Source organism: Malus sylvestris, chromosome 9 (genome assembly GCF_916048215.2).
Source record: "Malus sylvestris chromosome 9, drMalSylv7.2, whole genome shotgun sequence".
Taxonomy (NCBI): domain Eukaryota; kingdom Viridiplantae; phylum Streptophyta; class Magnoliopsida; order Rosales; family Rosaceae; genus Malus; species Malus sylvestris.
In genome coordinates, this window is record NC_062268.1 from 26740236 (window position 1) to 26762939 (window position 22704).

At 39.8% G+C, this 22704-nt stretch overlaps 2 protein-coding genes across 3 annotated transcripts; one reads left to right on the top strand and one right to left on the bottom strand.

The window, feature by feature from the left end:
* The first annotated feature begins 2240 nt into the window (after positions 1 to 2240).
* LOC126634250 (protein HEADING DATE REPRESSOR 1-like) lies at positions 2241 to 8939 on the top strand. Of its 2 annotated transcripts, none has more exons than XM_050304763.1 (3): positions 2241 to 2624; positions 8089 to 8432; positions 8520 to 8939. In XM_050304763.1, exons 1-3 carry the CDS (start codon positions 2480 to 2482, stop codon positions 8718 to 8720), a joined length of 690 nt encoding a protein of 229 aa, XP_050160720.1. In that variant the 5' UTR covers positions 2241 to 2479; the 3' UTR covers positions 8721 to 8939. The 2 variants fall into 2 exon arrangements, with proteins under 2 accessions (XP_050160720.1, XP_050160721.1); XM_050304764.1 differs by having other exon boundaries at positions 2260 to 2624; positions 8107 to 8432.
* A 276-nt stretch (positions 8940 to 9215) lies between these two features.
* On the bottom strand, positions 9216 to 18909 carry LOC126634247 (uncharacterized). Its single transcript, XM_050304762.1, has 6 exons — positions 18617 to 18909; positions 18046 to 18288; positions 17779 to 17952; positions 17583 to 17689; positions 16453 to 16784; positions 9216 to 10093 (listed from the first exon to the last, which is right to left on the bottom strand). Exons 1-6 carry the CDS (start codon positions 18728 to 18730, stop codon positions 9570 to 9572), a joined length of 1494 nt encoding a protein of 497 aa, XP_050160719.1. The 5' UTR covers positions 18731 to 18909; the 3' UTR covers positions 9216 to 9569.
* Positions 18910 to 22704: the final 3795 nt, after the last annotated feature.

Genomic DNA, 22704 nt, shown 5'->3' on the forward strand with positions numbered 1-22704 from the left:
AAGAAGTACACACGGGTCAAGTCACCCCTAAAAAAGATATAAAGTTCAACTCCGGAACTAAGTCTCAAGTTCTAGGTTCCGAACCCACATATGAACCATGATGGTTCTACTACACGGTGTCACGATCTACAACATGAAGAGTAAAAAGAAAGAGAGATGATAATCCCATAACTTAGGGACAGGCGTACCCAAGCAAATCCGACAAGCATGGACCTAGTTCACAAGAAACTTCCAAGCGGAGAAGCGAAGGCAGGTTAGCCTCCGTGCAGGCCAACACTTCATCGCGAGTCCAACTCATGGACCTCTCGTCTGAAGTCTACATGCAACTCAATTCAAGTACATCAACACTCCAACTGGGGCAATGCAATCATGCCTAAAATCCATTATGCACACTCTAATGATCTTCAACAAAAAATCGACTTCCAGGATGAATTTATTCACAAGACCAATCAGAGACGAAAGCTAAGACGCCCAGCTTGATTCCTATTGCTCCAGTCCTTCACTCTGTGAGGTTTTTTTTGTGAATTTTTTATTTTTGAAAATTCGTCATGGGAGAAGGGAAATTTAGATAATAAGAAAGCTTCATCCTTTTTGCATTCTGCCTTTATATATATAGGAGGCATTTAAGGGAATGAATCCTCACTTTTTTTTTTTTTTACAAAAAGTTGGGGGATTAGTTGTGAGACCTACACCATCTCGAACTTCAATGATCCGAACCGTCTATTTTTTAAGTTGGACGTCATAAATCATCCTTACAAAATATTAGCTAAATCAGAAATATTGGAGACGTCTAATTGAGTTTATAGAAATTGACAAACACTTTGTTATATAAGTGTTGACCCTAAAAACTACCAAGCCTACGTGGCTCGCAGGTCGAGTAATTAATGAGCTAACTACGTCCTTCGGTGAATGCGGGGCGTGCCAACTCGTCGGCCGAGCTCGGCCGAGGAGTAAATTTGTTGATGTTGCGTTGGGTCGCGCTACTGACTTCTGCGTCTTGCGATTGCGGCCGAGAAAGGAACACGTCTCGGCCTCTTGGGCTCTCGAACCTGAAGACAAGGTTACTATTCTTACGAAGTTCAATATCAAATTCGGCTTTCAATGTGCCGAATGTAATAACTGTAACACCTCACTTCGCCGAGAAGGCTGATGAGATGACCTCGACCAATAAGGATTTAGAACCCTTCTCGACCGAGACTTGGATAGGTAATCAATCGTTCTCGCCGCAGTGCTGTTGATGCCAACGGAAGATACTGCGAGACCGACTGACTCTACGGTGACAGAGCTATCTATGCCGACTTAAGATATCACCGGTTGCTTCCACAGTGTTGTTGATGCCAACGGAAGATGTGTCAGCGAAAAAGGAAAAAGAAAAATCACAAGTTGTGAGAGTTTGCGCAGGGCAATTTTGTATTGATTTTGTGGGGGTCTCTCCTGATGCACAGCGTCCCCTATTTATAGTACTGAACCTTGAGTCCGAGTTTAAATCCTACTCGGACTAGGTTTCCCTCTCCGGATCACCTCGACCAGTCCTACATCTACTAGGACTATGAACCTAGTCCTTAGCTAAGCTGGATTAGTTTCCTGGATATCCGATCCCGTCGAGACTCCCCATTGCACTAGGATTCGTCCTAACCGCCCTAGGTTTGGACGCCCACGTGTTGACCGATCCATGGTCCTTTTGCCGCCCGGCCTCCTGGGCCGAGAGTGATCCTACCCTCGGCCCAAACTATTATTTTGGGCCCAAACAATAAGAAACAATGAAATTTCATCGTGATAATTAAATAGGCAAATCGGTTTGAGATTAAATTGAATTTTTGCAAAGATAATATGTGAATCGAGATTTACAAAATACACGGTTCGGATCGTTAAAATTTAACGTGAAGTGAGTTCTATAATTAGTCCATTTTTTACCCAAAAATGAGAATTCCTTTGGATAGGCCTACACACACACACATATGTATACGTATACACACACATTCTTTTTTATATTTTTAGTGAGGGATTCTGCTTATAAGAGAGAGATTTAAATAGAATATTTAGTTTACATTCTTCACATTGCATTGCAGTAGAATTTTTTATTTACATTTTTAAAAGATATAAAATAAAATAAAAATATAAGTGTTCATCTAAACACTTGCATCTCCCGATGAGATGCTCTTAAAAAGCACGCAAGAAAATGAGGAGGGACCCAATGGCAATGGCAGAGAAAGAGAGAAGGGACAACTGTTAACCTCAAATCGTCCACCAACTGCCAAATCTCGACCGTCAAAAATACCCACATGGTCCCGTCCATCGTGTTGGTCGACCATAACAATTACCTCCTCGTTTTTGTAGGTTCAAACGTATAACAAACAAGAAAAATGCTCAAATAAAATTCCCAACAAGAAGAGCAGCAAGAACAAGTCTCCTCTCTCTCTCTCTCGTTCCTCTCTCTAAGCTGCTGTTGTTGTTCTGCTTCTGAATACTTTGTATTTTGATGGAGAAGGAGAATATTTATGGTTTAGATGATGATCATGTGCGGAAGAAGATGAAGGGCAGTGATGGGGGTTTGGAAGGATTTGCTTTGGTTTCTTCCACAAGGATTGATTGGAAACCCAGAAGGAGATCACTAATATCATCAGGTACTACTTTTATTAATTAATTATTTAATTAATTGTTGTTCATGGAGAATTTAGGCTTGGTTTTTGTGATGCTTGCAAGATTTAACTTGCTTAATTTCTATATACCACAATTGATCAGTTCAGTTGAGCTCATTCAATCATTCTTTCAGTTGTAAACTTGGTATGAATCTTAATATGATCCGAAAGATTAAAGCCAAAACACTAGTTAATTAGTTTGGTCTCTCTTTCAAGAGAGAGAGAGAGAGAGAAAGACTTTGCTCATACCTTATTATGTGTATTAATTTGCAATTTGCATTTGTTTTTGTTTTCAATTTTGGCCCGTAATCTTTGACGTCTTCAAAGGATTACTTACTCCTTTTCAAATCCAACCAAAACAAAAAGGTTTGACTTTTAATAGCAAGCACATCTAATTTTTTATTAATTAACCCAACTGTGAGCATACTTTTATTTCATAAGAAAATGCGACCATACACATTAAAAAAAAGGTAACCATAAGGTTTATTTTAGGGGTTTTTTTGTTTTTATTTTTTTTTTCAAATTGAAAATTCATTTGATAATTTTTTTTAATTTTCAAAAAAAGAAAACAGAAAACTATTTTCTTAAGTTTTCAAATTTTGGTTTTTCATTCTTTTTTTAACTATAAGTAGTTATCAAATGGATTTTCAATTTTTTAAAATAAAAAATAAAAACGAAATATTTATTTATCCATTCTTCTTAGTCACTTCGTTTTGGATGCGTTAGAGGTCTGTGCGTTTAATTTAAGAATTCCAGACCTAGACATTACCAAATTGGCTACTAATACCTTGCTCCTCATTCAGCAATAAAGTTCAAACCTACCTTCACTAAATTGACATTTTTTTTTTCTGTCAAATCATTTAATTGAGATTGGATTAATAAAAAGGAGACATCTCCAATATATGTATCATATTTCTTATCTTCATACGGACAAATTTATGGTAGAAAGTTCTATTTCCTATTGGCTTATTTTATTAACACCTTACATATTGTTGAATACATCTCTTGCATACGTAATTCACCTTACATTTTTTTTTCAATTATAATTTATTTTAATACACCTCACAAACTTTCCCCAAATACCGCCACATCCCTACGCTCAACATACACCTCATATTTTCTACATACACATCACACCCGTGACATCTTAGGTGCAAATTCAGATTTTATGTTTTTATTTTTATATTTACACCCAACACTCTTCACATATTCGAATTATGAGGTGGTTTCTATGTTGTTTCTTTTCCCTTTAAAAGATTGAAGATTTAGGTTCAAGAATCCTCATTGATGGAAAAATATGAAATCTTACCTCCTATGAAACTTCCGAAATGTTGATTTCATGTTACATTTGTCAAAATATTTTTTTTCGATCAAGATGTTTATAGTTTCATTGGTTAGAGTTTTGTTCTACAGTGAAGGATGAGAGTATGGTTTTGAGAGTTGAATAAGATAAATAATTTTGGGATATAAAAGTCAAAAGTGATTTGGGGTGTTGTTAGATTTTTTTTAAAAATATTTCTAAAGTCTTATGAGGTTGAAATTGTTAGTGCATATTAGGGTATATAAATCATTTAATATCAAATTTTAATGCGGGGATGTACTTAACATTATGGTGGGTGACACATCCCGACCTGGAATGTCCACTGGGACTCCAAATCGAGATGTGTTGGTCGACACCTATAAGGTGACAAAGCCATAAAGTGTAGTGGTGTGGAAAATTTTAATAAATTTAAACCTAAAAGTGCCTAAATACAAGAGTGCGTGGTGATCGGGTATGAACCCATTTCACACGTGATGACAAAGCATAAGTACAGTATAGTAAAATAGGGTGAGAATTATATCATCGATGGTAATCGTCTACACTAAGATTTGCTAATAATCCTCGTCGGTACAAAAACTCTGCTACTAGAACTTGGAGGGGCGAAAAACAAGGGTAAGTGGGCCTGAAAATAAAGTTTTAATAAAAACCTTTTGAAAATGTTATAACCCTCGCCATAAAACTTGTATAGTTTCCAGAAAATAATAATACTACATAGGTACGAAAATGAATGCACAAGTGCAGTGAAAACAGAAGCATGTCATGCTACAGTATCTCAGCAATAATAAATGTAAATCAGGTGTGAAATCTGTCTAAACTAGCATGCCAGTCGGAGTCATTTAATGTGAAATGTATGACTAGACCTATTGTTCATCAATCTATGCTAGCACACGAGTCGGAGTCACCTAGTATGACCTATACGATAGGCTGGATGTAAATATGTACGTTCTAGTGCTACGATCACGTGATTGCTAGCGATAAATCGCGGGTCACCTATGAGTCGGAATTGCCTAATGCAGTCTATACGACAGGCTAGCACCTACTTGGATCAAGGCGAGTGTGTGGTACGGGAGGTGAACATACACATGAAGGTTGTGCCCTGGCCCCGGGGCGAAATCACTAACACCCGGGTGCAGCAATGATGAGCTCTAAATGAATATATGCATGCTCATATAATGCAACCACTTCAATCACATAATAACTTACCTGAACTTACCTGCGCCCCCGTAGGATCATTTGGCATGATCACAAATCTCATCATAATGCAATATTTAAATATAACACCTTTAAATCATGGCATGCTATGCATAACTTAGTTCAAAGCATTTGTGGAAACTATAAAGTATGTATGTATGTATATATACATACATACTATAAAAAGGAAAAAGACCCACTCACCTGAGGTCCGCGCCACAACTCTCTAGCATGAATATCGAGGCGTCACGAACGATCGAAGCCTAGAACAATTATCAAATCACGTCTCAGAATTTTTATCAATAGAACACGTAACTTATATATCCTATTCGGGAAGATCGGTAAATCAAATTCCTGATCCGTAAGTTTCTAATATCCTCAAATATTATGTATTATAACGTATCAAAGTTTGGTGACAATCCAACGGTCCGATTGTCAATTCATTTATTAACCAAGTGGTGGTCATTAATGGAAATATAACCAAACAACGGAAATTTCACAAATCGAAGGGTGGATTTGGGTCCGGCATGTCAAGGAACCTAAGGAAGGACCTCTGGTTTTTCCCCCTCGCGTGGCAGTTAGCCGCCCCTACTCGTCGGAAAATCCAGCAACTCCAAAAATTCCCAAATGCTACAGGAATGAAGATCTCGATGAGAGGAATAACTTTCATACATGTGACTAAGGTCAATTTCGCTGGGAAAAGCCTCAATTTCATCCAAACCAGTCGGAACCCTAGATTTAGGTGTGCATTGATTCGACTCCTCCGATGCTCCGCCGCCTCTATGGTTGGTTGGGGTTTGTTCCTAGGTTCAAGGAGAGTCTAATGTTGGTAGAGATCGACAGAAATCGTTTCACAAATGGTGATTCGAGGCCGAGACCCACCCGGACCCATCGGTGGGTTTTCTCACCACATCGAGGCTAAAATTCGTCGTTTGGTTAGAATTAGGTGATGGGTGTTGTGGTGAGGTTTAGTGGTCATGGAAGGTTCAAGAAGGCCGGAAAATTGGACAAAAAACCGTCGGAAAACTCCAAGGAAGTTGGGTCATCGACCGGGTCAAGGGGAACCCAACCAATTCCCTCCATCTCCTTTTACCTCCTTTCCTTTCTTGGTCTCTCTTCCTGTTGGTCACTCACTTCTCTCTCTTGTCCCGATTGGGCAGCGCCCATCCTCCTTCCTCTCCTTTATCTTTCATCTCCACCGCCCAACTTTTCTTCCCTTTAATTTAGGCCACACACGTAGCTTTCCAGATTTAAAGTGTTTTTTTTTTAATAAAACATCTTTGCCTGTTAGGATTTTGATTAAGGAGCGTAGGTGCATTAGGCCACATTAGTATTTCTTTTTATCAAATTAAAAATTATTATTTAATTTTTTATATTGATTCCTTAATTTGTCCTTTAATTAGTTGAGCCTTTTTTTTCTGCCAATTTTTGTATGGTATTTTAGAAGTCGTGGACTCTTTTTCAAAGGAGATAATCTTGGGTTTTCTTTCAAAATATTTATCCAATTATCTCTTTTTTATATTGTTCCATAAAAAATATTTTTTTCTTGTAAAACTAAAATATAATTTTATCTTCAAGATAAACAAAATGGTGTATGTTTATATTTCTTTAAATTACTATGTATACATTTCATTGAGAGAATTATTTTGTATACACTATTGATACATTTATTATTGGTTTTCATCATGGTCTAAAATATCCATAATATCCTGATATTCCATCGAAATTTCCGTGTTTTTGGACTACCGATATTTCCGATATCGTCGATATTTTAGACCTTACTAAGTCACTCATGTATCTTACCATGCAATGTATAAAGTGTAAAATATTGTACTAATTCATTATTTATAAATGATTATGGTGTGTTTAAACATCTTTCATTAATTACTACATATTTTTTACATTCACAATGTTTGCCAGCTCACTATATAATCAACTTAAATTAGTTATATCTATCATGCAATGCATTTCCTTCCAATTTTTTGTGATAAACTAATAGATAATTGACTAAATAAACATCCTGCAAAGTTTCAATAAAAATTTCCAAGTTTTTCTTACAATTTCCGTGGTTTTTATTCAATTTTTATCGATGTCGATAATATCCCGATATTTTCATCGAAATTTCCGTGTTTTTGGACTACCGATATTTCCGATATCATCGATATTTTATACCTTGGTTTTCATAGGTTGATTTCTTCTTATTATCAATTGGTATGTTTGTTTTTAGTATTTGATACATCTCATTTTAGTTTTTTTTTTGTATGTTTAGTTTTAATTTTTGGTAAAATATGGTTGATTGATAACTTAATAATTATCTCTCTTTATTTTGGATTTAATAATATAATTTTGGTTTAAAAAAGGGATATATTTAGGAGCTTTGGATATTATTTTCGGTATAAATTGGTGGATAATTCATGTATTGTATTTTTAGAAATGTGACAATTTAAAAAACGTGGCACCAAAATTGTAGAAAGTAGTTCAATAAAAAGTCTAAAAGCAAGAGATATTTGGTCTAACAAATTCCAAGATCAAGCACCTAGATCAAATTCCCCTAACCTTTTTGAGATTTATGATTGAGTTGCACCCATGTACAAATGACCTAATTGAGTACAAATTTCTTATCTGAACTTTAATTTAGCGGTATGGTATGTATGTACAAGGATCACCGCACACTACCACTGTTATCTTTTGTATGCAACCCGATATAGCAGTAAAAGCAAGACGTGTACCCGGATCGACTCAACAAGTGCCCATTGAAATAGGATCCACACACAACTCAACTGATAAGCTATTGTACATTAGTGTCCTGTACTTGTATACTGAAATTCCTTCTGTTATTCTACTCCATATATCGATCACTGCATTCTGGTTCGAACTTTTAATGCCACCACCTTGTACAAAATATGCTGCATCTCTAAATTCGATTGCACTAGAAAGTGAATTTGTTTCCCACAGCTAGCGGGAGGAATATAGACAAGGTAACAGAAGACATTGCTAATGATAGTCCCGACAAACAGGAAGCGTCCATCACCAAAGAGGAAATGCAGGACGTAACTACTGCCGCTGAGCTCTCTGAACGTCGAAAGGCCCTTTTTGAACCCTTAGAACCTATAACAAATATCAATGGCAAACGTCCGTCAGCTGAATCCTTACTTCCTCCACCGGACTTTGATGCCACAACCTATCCCAAAGGGTGGCTGATTGGGAAAAAGAGGAAACTAGTTAACGTTGATGTTGTTGAGAAGATGCGGAGGATTGCTGTTCATGAAATGAACAGAAAGGTGTCATTTCCAACACCTCGCATCGTCTCCAACCAAAGGAAATGCTTTTGCAACGAATTAAACTGCTATTATTTGTTGTCGTTTCAGGATAGGGAGATCGACGGGCTAAACGAGCAGTTGGAAGAGGATGCCAGGTGCCTAGAGCACCTGCAACTCCAACTCCTCCAAGAGCGAAGCAAACGTGCAGACATGGAGAGAGAGAACGCAATGCTGCAAGACCAGATAACCATGCTCATGAACATGTTGCAAGACGATCCCGTGGATGACGAAGGCTCCGACGAGCCATAGATGTTGTTTGTTATTTGTTTCCTTATTCTTTTTGTACATTTGGTTGGAGAAAGCAGTCACATAACAGATGCAACACAGTATGCAGGTGCTAATGCCCTCTGCACATGCCTATTACTAGAATCTTGCGAGTCATATGTCAAAGTATGTGTCTAAGCTGTACTTGGCTAGTTTTATGCGTCAAATGATTCCTCATCCATAATTCAAGTTCGTTCACTGTCACTGTCACCAAAGGCCAATGCCGATACACGAAACAAATTTAACAGATAGTAGTGTTCTGGATACAATTCATTAAGAACACAACTAGCCCTTCATTTCTTTCGTTTGCGATTGGAGATAAACAGGTTTGAAACTTCTGTTTAGTGTCCCTCTCCTGCGTGAAAGTTTACGGGTCTCGAAGAGAGGGAGGCAAAGCAATCTGTTGACCGATATCAATTTATCAAGGAAACAGATGGCGCCGATGGGCCAAAGCGATCACAGAAGGGCAGACTCTTAGAGTGTTAACAAAACTCACATGGCTAAAAAGAACACTTGTTCATTGTATACAAAGGTAAGATGAGTACTGTTCTGAAAATCTCCGCCTAGCGCCACCCAGGCCCCTCCTAGGCACTAGGGCTGGCTACCATCCCAATTAATTCCTAAGCGTTTGAAAAATAAGAACTAGGTTGGTGTTATAAACACGTCAGCATTCTTCATCAACGAACATACATTTCTGAATCCCTTACACGTTTCAACAACCTGCACCTGTTGTATTCACAGACGTGAGAGCCGCCATTTAGATTTCTATGCTTTTGTACAAAGACTAATCCGGGAAGGTAAATGACTACTCCCTAGCCTAATTACATAATAACCTTATGACCAGTTAAAAAGAAACTGAGGAAGAGATGCTATCCTGGGAATATTAAGAAGCAGTTCCCCAAATGAATCCCTTCTCGGCATGGTCAGTTCCTGCTTGTCAGCAGAATCATCGTTGGGCTCACCCTTGGGTACAGGAAAACCTTGTACAGGCTTACTCTCACGAGCTGATGCAAAAGCGGAGTTGGTTTCCGCTGCTTTCCGATCATCGCTTCCATTCAACCACTCATCGCTTCTGACTTGCAAGTTTAGTTCTGTAGAAGGATCCTTTTGCAAAAGGCAGCAAAGGGAATTGACCCTCGTCATGAGGGACTGCTCATCAGAGGGTAACGTGATTTGGGAGTCACTGAACAAGTACTGCGTAATCTCCTCCAACATGTCTGTGCTGGGTTGTTCCTTTCCGGAAATGCAATTTCCAATGTGGCTTACGAAGTCACTCACTGACATTGACGAAGGAAGTCCAGGAACTTTTATTTGATTGAACTTGCTGAGCGTCTTTGAGGTTCCAGCAGTGTCCATCACTGTATATAAGAGGACAGGTTAGGCACAGTACTTGTGCAATGCAGTCTCCATAACAAAATTCCACGACAAACATGAATCTCATATGAAGTGCATGCTTAAACTAATAGAGATTAACTAGCTCTGGTCTCAACTTTCTCCAGAATTTATATAATAGAAATCAATCATCGTAAAACAAAAGAAAAAGGACATCTTTCCATGGACAACTACAGTTTTTTTTCTTTTCCATATGAGGCCTTCTTGGACTGGCATTTCATTGATCTCTAGGTAGCAGATGATTTCTTCCAAAAAAAAAAAAAAACATTTAATGTCATGCTTGGTGTACACGAACGGTGGGTGGGTGACTTGCTTCCTTTTTTCTGTTTTGGGGTAAAAATAGATGATTTTCTGCAAATGAATGACTTTCTTTCTTCCTACGGGGCGTGAAAAAGAATATCAGGATCTAATGCACTCAATAGATAAGCTACAACAATCTAACCTATATGGTGCATCCATGAAACTATCTTAGTGAAACAATTACCAAAAAGGTAGCAACATCTATAGCTCCTTTAACATTCATTATCTTAGGGCCCATTTGATAACCATTTCAGTTTTAGGTTTTAGTTTTCATTATTTATTTTACTAGATATAAAGAGAAAGTAGAAGGAAAGATGGATGAACCAAGAATGTGGATGGAGTGTGGTAGGAGGGAGGATGACGAAATGCACATAAAATTGTCATACAAAATGAATACGAAAAACTAGAAAAGATAACCTACTTAAAATTGTTTTCAGCTTTCATTTTTGGTTTATGTTGGTACATTTCATGGTGGCGTATTTCTGTACAAATTAACTTGATTAACCAAATCAGCTGCAAATTAAAATATGGAACATCATGTTTCAAATTCCATCTTTTTCTACTCGTTACTTGTTTCTTTTCAGATTTTCTAATCCCTTATTCAGTGAAAGTACCTCTTATCCTCTGAACCGATACAACAACAACAAAGCCTTTTCCCACTAAGTGGGGTCGGCTATATGAATCCTAGAACGCCATTGCGCTCGGTTTTGTGTCATGTCCTCCGTTAGATCCAAGTACTCTAAATCTTTTCTTAGAGTCTCTTCCAAAGTTTTCCTAGGTCTTCCTCTACCCCTTCGGCCCTGAACCTCTGTCCCGTAGTCACATCTTCGAACCGGAGCGTCAGTCGGCCTTCTTTGCACATGTCCAAATCACCGGAGCCGATTTTTTCTCATCTTTCCTACAATTTCGGCTACTCCTACTTTACCTCGGATATCCTCATTCCCAATCTTATCCTTTCTCGTGTGCCCACACATCCCACGAAGCATCCTCATCTCCGCTACACCCATTTTGTGTACGTGTTGATGCTTCACCGCCCAACATTCTGTGCCATACAACATCGCTGGCCTTATTGCCGTCCTATAAAATTTTCCCTTGAGCTTCAGTGGCCTACGACGGTCACACAACACGCCGGATGCATTCTTACACTTCATCCATCCAGCTTGTATTCTATGGTTGAGATCTCCATCTAATTCTCCGTTCTCTTGCAAGATAGATCCTAGGTAGCGAAAACGGTCGCTTTTTGTGATCTTCGCTAGATTGCTCCGGTCATTAGTGTGGATAAGTATATAAATGGATAGAGATAGGAAAGCAAACACAAGATGTACGTGGTTCACCCAGATTGGCTACGTCCACGGAATAGAAGAGTTCTCATTAATTGTGAAGGGTTTACACAAGTACATAGGTTCAAGCTCTCCTTTAGTGAGTACAAGTGAATGATTTAGTACAAATGACATTAGGAAATATTGTGGGAGAATGATCTCGTAATCACGAAACTTCTAAGTATCGGAGTGTGGTGTCGTCTTGACTTGCCTTATCTGTCTCATAGGTAGATGTGGCATCTTCTCTGGAAGTACTCTTCCTCCATCCAGGGGTGGTATCTTTAACTGGTGGAGATGCACAAGGTAATGTATCAATTTCACTTGAAGCTTACTTGTAGTTTCAGGCTTGGTCAAGCGCGATACAAACCATGTAGTAGGAGTCCCCCAAGTCGCCGAGCTAGGGGGTCTGCTGAAAGAGGTGACAGACAAGGTAAGCAATCAGAGCTCCGACTGATTGTTCACCTTCTCCCCATCTTGCAGCAGCATGAAGGATAAAGAGAAGAAAAATGAGAAGAGATGATATGAGATACTTTTGCTTTTGAAGAAGTAACTTTCCACAGGCTTATTCTTGAACTGAGCTGGAGGGTTTTCTGGTTTCCTCCAGAGTATAAGGCCGACTGAAGAATTTGAGGGTCAAAACAAGTCCATCAAATCTAGAGTACGTTCCACCCTGCTGATATGGGATACTTTTGCTTTTGACAGAGTAATGGATGTATCGGCACGTGTGCTGTTACGCTTGTCTCCACATGCTTCCTTGTATCCTTCGCACTTGCCCTATCTGTTCCTCAAGCAGATGCGGAATCTTCCCTGGAAACATCAGATGTTGAAGATGAGTACTCGAGAGCAATGCCAGGTAAGTAATCAGGTAAGGGGTTCCAGGCAGTCAGTTCCTGGCTGGAAGCTTGATTCCAACTGCTGACTGATTGCTCTCTTTCTCCTTGTCTTGCAGGTAAAAACAAGGCCAAAGGAAAAGACAGGGAAAAAGCATGATATGGGATACTCTTGCTTTTAACCCTGATGATATGAGATATTCTTGCTCTAGTATAGCTTGTTTGCAGAGGTATTATCGGGGGGAAAGAAAGCTGAATATTTCGAAAGGCTTCGTTGGGAGTGCCCTCTCAGATATGATGAAGGGTTGAGCATTTTTGCAGGTCTGCCTGTCCGTTGGGGATGGAGGTCGACATATATAGGAGTCTCCCTAACAACAAGTAGTAATGTTATTCCTTTACCCTGCTTGGTCATAGCACGGTAGTGGGAGCTGCCAGTTTCACATGTTTTAACTCTGTCAGAGCACTTTGAAAAAGTGGTCTGTGGTATCTGGCTCTCGAGATTCGGAAAACGATGCCTCTTCGATTTTTGAGAAAGCAATCATGTTGGGGGTCTGACTCTCGAGATTCGGAGAGCAGTGTCTCTTCGATTTTTGAGGAAGTAATCATGTTGGGAGTCTGGCTCTCGAGATTCGAAGGGCGGTGCCTCTTCGATTTTGGAGCAAGCAATCTTGTTGGGAGTGTTGTCTCGAATGTGAGTAAAGGTTGGGCATGTTTGCTAGTCTACCTTGCCACGAAGCACAAAGGTTGACACACAGGGACTTTCCAATTATCCAGCAATGGTACTGTTCCTTTACCCTCTCTTCAATTTTGAGAAAGTAGTCATGTTGGGAGTCTGGCTCTCGAGATTCGGAGGACGGTGCCTCTTCGATTTTGGAGCAAGCAATCTTGTTGGGAGTGTTTTCTCGAATGTGAGTAAAGGTTGGGCATGTTTGCTAGTCTACCTTGCCACGAAGCACAGAGGTTGACACACAGGGACTTTCCAATTATCCAGCAGTGGTACTGTTCCTTTACCCTTGTGGGTAATAATATGGTAGCTAGACCTTCAAAATTTATGTGTCTAAACTTTGTTAGTGCTGTTTCTTTGCTATTCTTTTACCTTTTTTGGTCAGAGCGATGTAGTGGGAGCTGCAAGCTTCACGTGCTCAACTTTGGCAAAGTTATATGTGGTACCCATGAGCTATTGTTGCGTGTGGGAAGTGGGTGATTGAACAGTAAGATTCATGTGCTTTCTACTTCACCAGAAGTCTTCGACAGAATGCCCATAATTTCTGCAAAGCTGAGTGTGCGTGTGACAGGTGCTGACAAGGCTAGAAAAGTAGGTGCCTCTTCGATTTCTGAGATTGGCCCTCGTGGTCTCTGAGCAGCCCAGCTTTTGAGAAAGCGAGCGCCTCTTCGATTGATTCGGAGAACGATGCCTCATCGATTTTTGAGAAAGCAATCATGCTGGGGGTCTGGCTCTCGAAGATTCGGGGAGCAGCGTCTCTTCGATTTTTGAGAAAGTAATCATGTTGGGAGTCTGGCTCTCGAGATTCGGAGGGCGGTGCCTCTTCGATTTTGGAGCAAGCAATCTTGTTGGGAGTGTTTTCTCGAATGTGAGTAAAGGTTGGGCATGTTTGCTAGTCTACCTTGCCACGAAGCTTCTCTTCGATTTTTAAGAAAGTAGTCATGTTGGGAGTCTGGCTCTCGAGATTCGGAGGACGGTGCCTCTTCGATTTTGGAGCAAGCAATCTTATTGGGAGTGTTTTCTCGAATGTGAGTAAAGGTTGGGCATGTTTGCTAGTCTACCTTGCCACGAAGCACAGAGGTTGACACACAGGGACTTTCCAATTATCCAGCAGTGGTACTGTTCCTTTACCCTTGTGGGTAATAATATGGTAGCTAGACCTTCAAAATTTATGGGTTTAAACTTTGTTAGTGCTGTTTATTTGCTATTCTTTTACCCTTCTTGGTCAGAGTGATGTAGTGGGAGCTGCAAGCTTCACGTGCTCAACTTTGGCAGAGAACTTTGGCAAAGTTTTCTGTGGTACCCATGAGCTATTGTTGCGTGTGGCAAGTGGGTGATTGAACAGTAAGATTCATGTGTTTTCTACTTCCCCAGAAGTCTTCGATAGAATGCCCATAATTTCCGCAAAGCTGAGTGTGCGTGTGACAGGTGCTGACAAGGCTGGAAAAGTAGGTGCCTCTTCGATTTCTGAGATCGGCCCTCGTGGTCTCTGGGGAGCCCAGCTTTTGAGAAAGTGAGCGCCTCTTCGATTTCTGAGATCGGCCTTTGTGGTCTTTGAGCAGCCCAACTTTTGAGAAAGCAAACGCCTCTTCGATTTCTGAGATCAACCCTCGTGATCTCTAAGCAGCCCAGCTTTTGAGAAAGCAAACGCCTCTTCGATTTCTGAGCAGGCGCCTCTTCGATTTCTGAAGCTCCGTCGAGTGCAGATTTTTATAGGGGCTGGCATTAAGTTCCAAAGCACACTTGAATCTCCACCAGTAGAAGCTTCATTCTTGCACTTCTAAGATCTTGATTTGTCCGACCTCTTCTCTCTTCAACACCTTTGAAAATGTCTGGCCCCTCCGACCGTCGTTTTGACTTGAACCTTGTTGAAGAGGCAGCCCCGCCTTCTCCAGACAACATATGGCGTCCATCCTTCGTCTCCCCCACTGGTCCTCTTACCGTTGGGGATTCCGTGATGAAGAATGATATGACCGCTGCGGTGGTGGCCAGGAACCTTCTCACTCCCAAAGATAACAGACTACTTTCCAAACGGTCTGATGAGTTAGCTGTTAAGGATTCGCTGGCTCTCAGTGTTCAGTGTGCAGGTTCTGTGTCTAATATGGCCCAACGCCTATTTGCTCGAACCCGCCAAGTTGAATCATTGGCGGCTGAAGTGATGAGTCTCAAACAGGAGATTAGAGGGCTCAAGCATGAGAATAAACAGTTGCACCGGCTCGCACATGACTATGCTACAAACATGAAGAGGAAGCTTGACCAGATGAAGGAAACTGATGGTCAGGTTTTACTTGATCATCAGAGATTTGTGGGTTTGTTCCAAAGGCATTTATTGCCTTCGTCTTCTGGGGCTGTACCGCGTAATGAAGCTCCAAATGATCAACCTCTGATGCCTCCTCCTTCTAGGGTTCTGTCCAGTACTGAGGCTCCAAATGATCCCCCTCCGGTGCCTTCTCTTTCTGAGGCTCTACCGACTGCTGAGACTTCTCCTAAGCAACCTTTGTGAAGGCTCCCTCTTGTGTGTTTATTTTGACTCATGTATATGTACATATTTGTAGCTTATCGGGGATATCAATAAATAAGCTTTCCTTCATTTCAACGTATTGTGTTAAATACACCAAAGCCTTATTCGCTAAGTTCTTTGAATTTTCTTTTGTTGAAGCTTGTATGTTGAAGCTTTCTGAGTGGAGCATGTAGGTTGGGGTAGTGTTCCCTTAATTTTCCGAGTGAGGAAAACTTTCCCAACCCATTTACTGAACCAAAGGGGACGATGATGAAGAGACTTTCAAACATAATTCTCAGGCTCACATACTTTGCCAACAGAATTTCTGTTGAAGGGGATCCGTAAGTTATTTTGTGACTATTTATTCTATATATGCAGAGACAGAATTGACGAGATATATATGCTTCTAACTCAGGTTACTCAACGATATGATGAAAAATGAAAACATGTTAAATGCAAGAAATAAACAGAACTGCAATTGCATGGGAATAAAATCTTAAACCCAGAAACACAAGTTTTAATCATAAGTCATGGGGGAAGAGAGTGAGGATTGAATTTTTAGCAAATATAGTAATTAAGCAGTTTTTTAATACTATACGGTTGAGTATTTATCACTATAACAATTAACTCGGTTTGAGGTTTGCAGATTTACCTGTACCAGGTGAAGAAATTTCCTGGGAATAATTTTGAGGAGCTCTACCACTAAAATCTTGTTCATTTTTAGATGGCGACGAATGAGCTCCAGAAGGTGATGCTGATTCCTGCAAACCAAATAACGCAGACCCCTCTTCATTCTTTGTACCAAACCGATGTCTATATTCATCATCAGGGCCACCTGTTACGGTAGCTCTAGCATCAAAGAAAGGAGATTCTAACACAATTTCTGGCTGCTGGCTTAAAAAGTTGAGACGAGGATCACATTGAATAAGCTTTTCGAAATGCTTGCCAAAGAGCAACCCTTGTGGGCACTGCAGAAAATGCCGCCTAAGACAAAGGAAAAATAAAATAAAATTTGGAACACAAAAGATGACAATTCTCCACACTCTACAGTATGCATAATCGGTTGCTAACTACTAAATGAACCTTGTAAAACATTGGATAAGTAAAACATTAGAAAAACGTCAAGGCATACCAAGTCATTTATAAGGAGTTCCTGCACCATGTTTTCTGAAGCTACCGTGCATATGTGTGCACATGCATGTGCATCATTGCACATACGGATATATATGATTTCCACGAATGGAAAGCTAAACACTTGTGGGATACCTAAACCAGTGAGATACACCAAGATTGGAAAGGTACAGAGTCTACATGCCTATGTTTGCTACAAGTATCCTTGTATTCTCATGTCACAGACCCAGACTTTGCAGCTTGTTCCATTCATTTAGTACATTTTAATGCGTGCAAACCACTTTTTACATGTGCGGGTGACAGACAGATAAAATAATAAAGTTGCTTAGATGGTTCAGTTCTAAACTTTACGGTAAAGGGTAAAATGATAAATAGCATGTTGCTGTATGGCAAGATAATAATTCAGGAGATTGTTTCGGACATAACTGTTTTTGTACACCATAACTTTGACCATCACTCTAATTTGGTACACAAAAAGATTCACCCTTTATATAAGCTTCTCAATGTTTTAAAAAGTTCTCATAACTATAGTAACTAACCCATACCACTGACGTTTCAAATAAACATGTAATCAATCTAGGAAACATTCTGACAAAGATTCATGCTTTGGTGCTTAAAGCATCTAACTATTGACTACAAGGTTAGAGATACCTGTTCAAAGTGGCTTGTCCAGCAGTAAAATCAGATGTTGCCTGCCACAAGGTATGCTTCCTAGGTTGCGGATTGGTCTCCCTAAAGAAAAGAGGCGGTCTGGCAAGCTGCACCAAGAGATAATATAACAGATTATGAACTGATACGGCATAATTCCCAAGGGAAAAAGGAAAATTATGTTAAGAGTGACAATTACCACTACATCCAAAGTCCCCGGTCCATCATCCGGGTAGTTTGCCTTGATAGCCAAAACATCTGACCACTGAATTTCCATCTTGTTCTTAAGACTACCATCAAGCACTTCCCATACAAGTTTATGCTTGGCAAAATAACATTTCGCCACCAAATCTCCTTCGTATCTTGACTTATACTGCAACAGAAAATCGATAATACTTCAATCCAACATCCACCATCAATACATTAAACAAAATCGAATACAGAAAACATGTTCGTTTTTGTATACCTCCCAAGTCCCAATCCTTAGAAGGGAAGCCGGAAAGTTCATAGCCTTGAGCTTGTCTGATGCACCGGAAGCAGCAGCTCCCTTGTGACTTCTCTTGCCTAGGGTTGCCAATTTAGCAGATTTTTCTTGAGACAGCTTCATCTGGATCAAATCCAGAAAAGATGGACTTTTTTTGAGCTGCAAACCGAGCGGGCTCGGCTCATCCAGCGGATGGCACACCCACGCATCCACATCGCCCGGCATCTTTGATACAAACACCATGAAAAATCAGCATACTCTCAATACATCACATCAAATTTGAAAAAAAAACAAATTCATTTCTCTCTGAAAACGACTCCCTAATCTGTTTGGATGCTAAGAGAGTACAAGAAAACTAAAATAATTCAATCAAGCTAATTCAAAATCAAAAAACACGGGGAAAAAATATCTTTTCTTCCTGAAAACGACTCCCTAATCAGTAATCCTTTTGGTTCTAGGAAAATTCAGGAAAATCAAATCAAATCAGCTCAATCTGTGCTAATTCAAAATCAGATAATACGAAAAACAAAATTGAAAGGAGATGAACATATACCTGCGGAGACGAGTCGAGTTTGAGCCGTTTGTGACTCGCACCGCGTCGGGTGCCACACGACTCATCGCCGTCCAACTTCACCGTCACCTTTCGCGGACTCATTAGCTGAACCATCGGCGCTAGAATTCACCAACCCCAATCTGGCTCGGCTGCACAGCGAGTTAACTCACCGAATTTTCCGATCCCGAAATGTTTATAAAATTTCGCGTCAACGAATCAATAACCGCGTGGCGCTTTCTTCTTTCCTTTTAAGGCAGACGGCCCATGGACGACCGTCACGTGCTACGCACATGTCCCACCGATTCGCCGTGTTCGCGCACAGAAATAAACTGGACCCGATTTACGTAAACGCCCTTGGGTTTGGGCAATGACTGCTCTTGGAGGCGGCCGGCGGCGGCCGATGACGTCAGCTGGTTTGGCGTGTTCTGTCGGGGCCGGGAAGTCACGTGCGCCCACTTGCGTGTTTGGATAAAATTGGGAGGGCCCGCATTCTGACGGTTGTGAGCTGTGCAGGTGATTTGTCCGGTAATTGGCCGGGTGGGTGATGAGCGTGCGGATTGTCATGACACGTATGAATTTGAAATCGAATGAGGATCCTCTTTGTGAAGACTTTAAAGATTATCTAATCATTTTCGCTCATTATACATTATACGATCAAATTTTATTAAGTATTGTTTATATTTAATTTTAAATATAATAATTTATAATTATTTCTGATCGTACAATATACAATAATTAAATGTAATTAGAATATTCATGAGATCTTCACAAAGATGATCTACAGAGGATCTCATTCTTTGAAACCAAGGGAAAGTCTGCCAACGCATTATTGTGGATAAGGCTCAGCACCAACTTGTCAACTTTCCTTTTGGCAATGGATAATTTATAAAATGGGTTATTTAAAATTTTAAATTAAATTTGTAATTTAAATATGGGTCGTTAAGATCTATTATAACTTTTGAAGTAAAACTCAAAGTTTAAGTTTTAAATTTATCCTAACTTGCTCTAACTATTAGGACAAATATGAGTTTTAGTTCAAAACTTATTTATGGGGCAAATTTAGGTCAGGATTCTCTTGGATTAGTGGGCTTAACCAACCATATATGTTTTTATTTTTAGTAAATTACATAAAACTATGTCAACTATTAGGTCATTAACAGTTTATACCTCATATTTAAAAAGTTTTAATGTCATACCTTATCTTCGAATTTGTTGCAATGTCATACCTTCCGTCAGTTGTCTGTTAATTCATCTATTAAATGCTGACATCGAATGAGGCCGGGCCCACCTTCTATTAAAAATATTAAATTTTTTTAAAATATTTAAAAAAAGTAATAAAATATTAAAAATTAAAAAAAATAAACCAATACCCAAATCCCAACACCTAATCCCCTTCATCATCTTCCCCATCCGTCGTCCCCCCCCCCCCCAAAAACCTTCCTTCCAAACCCAGAACCCCACCCCCGCAACCCCCCATTTCTCCCTCTGAGCCTCCCAACCACCTCCCTCTCATCTACCTTCCTCACCCCCCCTCCTATTCAAAACTTAAATAATAATAATAATAATAATAATAATAATAATAATAATAATAATAAATAAATAAAACCAGTTGAGGTGGTCCGAGGAGGAAAGGTTGGGTGGGGTGCGACGATCTGGACAATCCTGGGTTTAGATTTGTTTCTGGTTTTTTTTTTTTTTTTTTTTTTTTAAGATTTTGAATGGGAGGGAAGGTGAAGAGAGTGGAAGAGAGGGAGGTGGGTTGGAGGCTCGAGAGGGAGAAAGGGGGGTTGCGGGGGAGGTGGGGGTGGGTGGGGTTCTGGGTTTGGAAGGAAGGTTTTTTTTTGGGGGGGGGACGACGGATGGTGTCACATCCCGGCCCAGGTCCACCACATCCCGGGCCCGCTCCACCACCGTAGCACGATATTGTCCGCTTTGAGCTTACCATTCCCTCACGATTTTGTTTTTTGGAACTCACAAGCAACTTCTCAGTGGGTCACCCATCCTGGGAGTGCTCTGGCCTCCTTCTCGCTTAACTTCAGAGTTCTTACAGAACCCAAAGCCAGTGAGCTCTCAAAATGTCTCGTGCTAGGTAAGGATGGAAATATACATAAATGATCACTCCCCTAAACGATGTGGGATGTTACAATCCACCCCCCTTAGGGGCCCGACGCCCTCGTCGGCACACTTCCGGCCAGGGATTGGCTCTGATACCATTTGTCACATCCCGGCCCAGGTCTACCACATCCCAGGCCCGCTCCACCACCGTAGCATGATATTGTCCGTTTTGGGCTTACCATTCCCTCACGGTTTTGTTTTTGGGAACTCACGAGCAACTTCCCAGTAGGTCACCCATCCTGGGAGTGCTCTGGCCTCCTTCTCGCTTAACTTTGGAGTTCCTACAGAACCCGAAGCCAATGAGCTCCCAAAAGGCTTCGTGCTAGGTAGTGATGGAAATATACATTTAAGGATCACTCCCTTGGGCAATGTGGGATGTTACAGATGGGGAAGATGATGAAGGGGATGGGGTTTCGGGGGGGTAGGATATGGGTTTCCTTTTTTTTTAATATTTAGTTAATATTTCATTAATATTTTAAATATTTTATTAATTTTTTTAATAGAAAGTAGGCTCTACCTCATGCCACATCAATATTTAACAGAAGAATTGACAGACAACTGACAGAAGGTATGATATTGCAACAAATTCAAAGATAAGGTATGACATTGACACTTTTTAAAGATGAGGTATGAAACTGTTAATGACCCAATAGTTTAGGTAGTTTTATGTAATTTACCCTATTTTTTAAGTTTTAGTTTATAAATTCATTGAATCCAACATCTAAGATCTAAAATGATCAAATTTAACAGTAAAAAGGAGATCTAACGATCCAAATTTAAATTTAACATCTAAAGTAATTAACTTTCATAATGTTCCATGAGTTTCGTGGTATCTGTTTTGTGATTTTTCAATATTTATCGAAATCAAAATATTTTTATGTTAAACTGTTCATAAAATTAAATTGGGTTAGTCTACATAATTTTCTTTTTATTTTTACAGTTACTTTAAGAAAAAAACTATCCTAAATTCCTTCTTTAATAATCTTGGCTAAAAACTTAACCTAGAAGGGTTGGTAGAGAAAAACTGTTTTTGAGTTAAAACATAAATTTTAGGGTAAATTACATTTTCATACCTCAGGTTTGGGGTCTATTTCAATTCCATACAACAACTTTAAAACATTTCACTTTCATACCTCAAGTACTATTTTATTTCAATATAATACATCCGTTAGATTTTCCATCCATTAATCTGTTAAATGCTGACGTGACTGCCACATATATGCCACGTGGCTGCCAAATGTCTGCCACGTGGCAAATAAAATAATTTAAAATTTTTTTTTTAAGAAACCTGAATTTTCTCAAAAAAAAAAACAAATTTGAAACCGACATCTGCAAGAAGAAGAAGAGGAGGGAGGAAGAAAGAAAAAGAAAAAAAAATAGAAACCCACTGCAAGAAGAAGAGGAAGAGGAAGAGGAAGAAGCGGAAGAAGAAGAAGAAGAAGAAGAAGAAGAAGGAAGAAAATAAAAAAAAAAAATAGAAACCCAGATTTGCAACAAGAAGAAGACGCTGGGCACCGGGGCGGTCGCTGGGCGCGCAGGGGGGGAGAATCGCTGCGCGGCGGGGGGGGGACGGGAGGAGGGTCGTCGGGCTGGAGGGGGTACGGGAGGAGGATCGCCGGGGGGGTTCTTCTTCTTTCTTTTTCTTCTTCTTCTTCTTCTTCTGGTCGCTGAGGGAGGGACAAATTTTTTTTTTCTTTTCCTCCTTCTTCTTCTCCTTCTTTTCCTCTTTCTGATCACTGTTTGCAGATATGGGTTTCAATTTTTGAATTTTTTTTTTTTGAGAAAATTCAGGTTTTAAAAAAAAAAGACATTTGGTAGCCACGTGGCACAAATGTGGCAGCCACGTCAGCATTTGACGGATTAATGGATGGAAAATCTAACGGATGTATTATATTGAAATAAAATAGTACTTGAGGTATGAAAGTGAAATGTTTTAAAGTTGTTGTATGGGGTTGTAATAAACCTCAAAACCT